The following is a 5,548-nucleotide window of genomic DNA, read 5'->3' as shown; positions in this document are numbered from 1 at the left end:
ATTGTAGCATGGTTCAGCAGAGTACCACTCTGTATATATGCTGCACAGGCTAACATCTGCTAACCTGTTCAAGAAATAACAACGATATCGCCGGGTTTATATTATTTTGATTTCCAACTCTTGTGTTTTCAAAAATTAGCTTATGTATCTGGAATTTCACCAGATCTTTGGCCTCGGCTGGCACCTTCTTCAGGAGTGGAAGTAACGACATCAGGTAGTATTCATCCTCACAGACTGTTCGTGTTCTGTGTTGTTCTTCGGCCTCCAGGGTGACCGTCATCTGTTCGAACTCTGTCGGTTCCAACGAGTCCGTCTGGCCTGACTTGGCTCGTTTCCGCTGTGGTCCTTGAAAACACACAAGAACATAGAACATGAATAAGTAAAAGTTGTTCCACAAAATGATGTTAATGCAGTAATAACTTTAGAAAAATCACTTTACAATATCACCAACATAGTTACACTGTCACTTAAACACGTGTAATCGTAGGTGTGCAATAAATTTATATGAACAATGTAATTCCAATGGGCAATACTTGCTAAGAACAAGTTGTGCAGTATATACAGATATATGTMTGTGTTTACATCTACGTATAAACGTGTGTGCACATGTATGTATATATATCTCTATGTATACATGTGAATGAGTGCAGATATATGCATTCGCACACACAAACACACTGAAACGAATATATGTGCGCACATGTGTACGTGCATATACATGCATGTGTACACACATTTAGACATATGCACATAGAGGTAAAAACAAGAGTTCTTGTGAATGTGCCTCTGTGTAGTCATGTGTAGCACTACATAGGTGTGTATTTGTGACGATACGTATTTGACAAACATTTTGGTTATTAAGTGAAACACGCTAGTATGGACCTACGAAGTTTTGTACGCGTGGTTGCACATCACGTTACTTATGTCCACGTTTGCTTCTGTACGTACCTACATGTACCTAAAGAGCATAGTACACATATGTGCGCATATAAGAACAACTTGTGTACATATATATTGAAACATACACACCTAGTCATACAGATACATCGTTATGTAGATGCACAAGTAAAAGAAATGAACAAATAACCAGTACACACCAGTTGGTGTTGTTGAAGTTGGTCCACTCCGCACGGATGAAGCTGAAGAGTATGGCAAAGAAGAGGCAGGACTGGATAACGGCCCATAGATGTCTTCAGGGTCAGCATGAATGGCTCCATCTCCAGATTCAACCGAGTCTGTCAGGAAAGTCATCAAAACACTTCAGCAAACTAACCACAACAGCAATAACAGCATATTGTGTAGATGAACCCACCTCTGGGCCCCGGGACCGAGCTATCTTCCTCCTCCTCTGCGGCCTGCTCCTTCACGACTCTGGCCGGTTTGCGGCTCTTCGTCTCCCTCGGTGATAAGAAGGGCTGGAGGAACGACATTACCGCCATGTACTTCCACTTTTCCCCGTTCGAAGCTGCCGAACCACTCCGTCTTTTATTTACTTTTTGCACCACCTTCGCATATGTGTCGCGCAGTGTCTTCCACCTTCTCCGACAATCTTCCACTGAACAAACACATCGCACGTTGTGGCTGTGCTTCAAAAATGCATCCGGGCGACAAAACGGTGCCAAAGGTTTTCGCTAAACTTACCTGACGCGCCGACTTCCTCGCTAACCCTCCTCCAGGCCAGCTCCTTTTTATTCCTGTCCCGGTAAAGGACACTAGACCGATCATAAATGATCGGGGTGTTACACACAGCGACGATCAGCTTGTCCTCCATTGCTTGTTGTGATTGCATTGTTGTGATCCGACTTCCCGGGCTTCCGGTGTCGTGCCAAAGTTGGTATCCCCGAAATAATCTGCATCCCCACCAGACGGGGGCGCCCGACTGTCGGCTCTGCTAAATAAAATGATGATTTCTGTAAATAAAACGCAGAAACGCAGACAAATAGGTCCGTAAGTGAGTTGTTTCGCTGTCATTTTGTGACCACAAAGCATTTTGCCGTGGTACATTTTGTGTAGTTTTGTCAAATAACAATCGGGCGCCCCCCGCTGGTGGGGATAGATTATTTCGGGGTTACCTACTCCGGCACGACACCAGTGTTTCCGGCTCGTCACCAGTACGTCACTGAGCAGCGTCAGTGCTGAATGTAGCAAGAGTATGGCAGGCCGTTTTAACATTTAATCGGATTCACGACACTTCCATTCCAGATATCTGAAATTGAAATATGACTAGTCAGAATGTTAATACAGATATCTTAAATTTACATTCCGGATAGACAAGATGTAGTTATTACTAGTCAAAACTCATGTTTAGATATCTAGAATGTAATTACAGATAGTCAGACGAAAAAGATTATATGCTAAAATGGCTTGCGAAAATGGTAAATGCTCATACTTTTCAGTTGGCCTGCATTTCCGAAAATCCTTTTTTGTATTTGGTCTTAAGTAATAATCTATTTTTCTGAGGTAATGAATTTTAGATCTTCATTAGTTGTCAGTTATAATCATCAAAATTAAAATAATCATTTGAAATAGTCTGTGTGTAATGAATGAATTGTAATATACAAGTTTCATTTGAATGGAAAATAAATCAACTTTTTCATGTTAGTCTAATTTTATGACCAGAACCTGTATTTCTGACTTTCGTGCAACTGGCTACTGAGCTCCACACATCTGTGCTTAAAACTTTGGCATCAATGTTGGAGTCAACCCTGACTTGTCTGTTAGCGAAATATCCCATGAACTGGACAGTTTAGTGCAGGAGCCCAAAGTGGGGCCCGCGGGCCAAATTTGGCCCGCCATTTGATTTGGCCCACCAACAGTTGCCAAAGTTACAAGGTTGTAACCTATTATCCTATGTATATACACAGTATTTCCATTGGTCAAATGACTATATAAAAGGGCAGTAAACATATATAAAAGGTAGTGAAGGTAGTTTTCATTCATGGTGCTGACTTTATCTTTGATTTTTTTAGGATTAAACGTGAGACATGAAATGACAAGAAATATTTTGTTCAGATTTAACCACACATGTAGAGTTGCACACTTTATAAGACCACAAAAACTCATATTTCATCAAGTTATGAAATGTCCCATGATCCTTTCCTACTTGAGCATATGGCAGACTTTCCCCAAGTGCACAGACTAAAACAAAAGAGGGCCATTGCATAGCTTAATCGTTAAAAATAAGGGACTTTACTTTAAAAGTATTTGTATTTCATGTATTATATTTCTGTGTTTGGCCCGCTGCCCTGGATAGATTTTCATTTTGGCCCCCTCAGGGAAAATATTTGGGCACCCCTGGTTTAGTGGATGTGGTACTAAATATCAACACATCTCACAAGATTGCACGGTTCATTAGGCTGGACTGAAACAGCTGCATTTGTCAGTTTTCATCATGACTTTAGTTTAAATCTGTCCTGAGAGACAGTTGAGGATAAAAATGAGCAAATCTTTATAGTTCAAACAAGCAACATCAAAAGTTACCCATCAGCTTGATGTAGAAACTAGTTTAAGTCTCAAAAAAATGAAGCCTGACACAAATAGATTTTTTTTTACTTTTTTATTGCTTAAACTGCCATCTGGAACAATCTATACCAAAAGGATAAACATCTTTGCACATATAGGAGGCGAAACTAAATACAGTGTAGAATAGAAAAAGAATGGTCCTCTGATGGCCTGCAGCTCTCTGCTGCACACCCATCCATCTCTCTGAAGGTCGGGCTGAAGCAGGAGTGACTGATGACTAACGTGAGCCCAGGTTAGATAAGCTAAGGCAAACCGGGACGATTGCAGTGTGTGGCTACAAACGCATTGGACTAAAAAACCCTTAAGATGCAGCTATTTACACGAAAACGTGAACCCTTCCACCCTGACGGGAGGCGTTTCCTGTCAAATCAGGGCGAGCGGGATGTGTAGTCAATGGACGCAAAGCCACATGTCACCACATCCACGAGGAATAACCTGAGGGTCAGGGAGAACAGAAACGAACGCTCCTCTCACYGAGCTGCGAACGGTACAAAAATAAAAATAAAAAATACAAATCAAACGTGCAGCTCAAGTCTGAGACAAAACAGAGACGTGACTGATTATAGGTCGTTTCTGGGGAAAGACAGCGAGGCAGGAATGAAAAGTTCAGCCTATAATTCAGTCCCATTAGGAGAACATTGTACAAAAAAACAAAAACAAAAAAATAACACATTGGAGGCCATCTAAATAGTCATGAAGCAGTTAAGCAAGGGAGTAACAAACCCAATATTTGACTTCTGCACCAAGCAGCAGGATGTCTTTTATTTTATATTTTTAAAAAATAAAATAAACACACACTTCCATTCCCACCGGATCACTGGGTGCCTAAAACATCATGCCAAGTAAGCAGAGAGAACATGTCACACAAGCTACTCAGATGAAAAGAGCCAACTTTTCAAAAATAGGCAAGAAGTAAATGACACAAGTTTGAAATAAAACACCTGCTCACTCCGCCTGTCAGCTCATTCTGATACATAAATACTCCWAAAAAATCCACCCCCCTCCACACCCTGAAGACTCTCCTTGCTTTAATWAACCTGTAATAAGCCTTTCGGTTTATTTTGAAAAAGTTTTTCCCTGTGATGTTTTTTTGTTTTGTTTTGTTTTTTTACACAATACAAGTACATACTGTTGTGTCAGTTGACAAGAATCATCGTTTATTTACTTTGTGGCACTCAACACCTAAAATAGATTTTATGGAAAAATAAGTGTTTACAAAAGACAGTTAAACAGAGATATTTTTAAAGTTCACCATCACTCCAAAACATATGCTTTTTTTTGTTTTTTAAATAATTTTCTCAATAATAGAACTATATTTTTTGAACTATACTATAATAACATTTGATTATAAATCATAGAAGATGAGTGATCAAGGTATTTGGTATATACTAAATAAAATGAATACTGAAAATCAATTAATACTCGTCTTTTTTTTCCTCATAATTTTGTATTTTATTCCCCTCAGAGTATTCAAGGCAGTTCTTGTATGGTTGCTCAGATTAAAAGGAAGTTGAGTATTTCCTGTTGGAGCTCCAGGGAACAGAACRTGCGTTTCTGCAGCTCTGCATCTTTTTGCGCTGTGTGACAATAATCAACATTTGGCACTAGCCTGGTAGCTGCACAATTAAAAAAAAAAGAAAAAAGAAAAAAATTCTTGATTTGTACAAGCTCTCCCAAACGAAGCAGAACAGACGTATCGTCTCGTCGTACCCATCGAAACAATCAAAAACAGCAACTGGAGCATCGTGTTTACAGCTGAAACTTCAAAATAAAGGCCGACATATAGATGCAATCATATTCTCCCTGCCTTCTACAGTTTATATGCTGTTTTGGGGATCTAATCGAGCTAACTTGTGTCAAAATAAAACATTTTAAAAGAGAAAAAGAAGCAGTCTTCACCTCATCGGAAAAWAAATGAACAGGAAATGAAAAGAAGCCATTTTTAAAGTCTGATTGTCTCACCAGTCTGAGACCCTACAGCAGATCTCCTGCTTTGAGATTATCTAAAACAAAAGTGTAACCAGCA

At 39.7% G+C, this 5,548-nt stretch overlaps 1 protein-coding gene across 1 annotated transcript; it reads right to left on the bottom strand.

Annotated features, from left to right (window-relative positions):
* LOC106534865 (transcription factor Adf-1) lies at positions 1-1,789 on the bottom strand (the record flags this gene model as incomplete). The annotated part of the gene is given in 4 exon segments (XM_014031637.1): positions 1-345; positions 1,098-1,235; positions 1,313-1,555; positions 1,642-1,789. Coding segments are annotated over 4 exon segments (825 nt in total).
* Between the last annotated feature and the right edge of the window lie 3,759 nt (positions 1,790-5,548).

Source organism: Austrofundulus limnaeus, unplaced genomic scaffold, assembly GCF_001266775.1.
Source record: "Austrofundulus limnaeus strain Quisiro unplaced genomic scaffold, Austrofundulus_limnaeus-1.0 Scaffold1291, whole genome shotgun sequence".
In the NCBI taxonomy this organism is placed as follows: domain Eukaryota; kingdom Metazoa; phylum Chordata; class Actinopteri; order Cyprinodontiformes; family Rivulidae; genus Austrofundulus; species Austrofundulus limnaeus.
The sequence above is the reverse complement of the archived record's forward strand: the minus strand, read 5'-3'. Positions and strand labels throughout refer to the sequence as shown.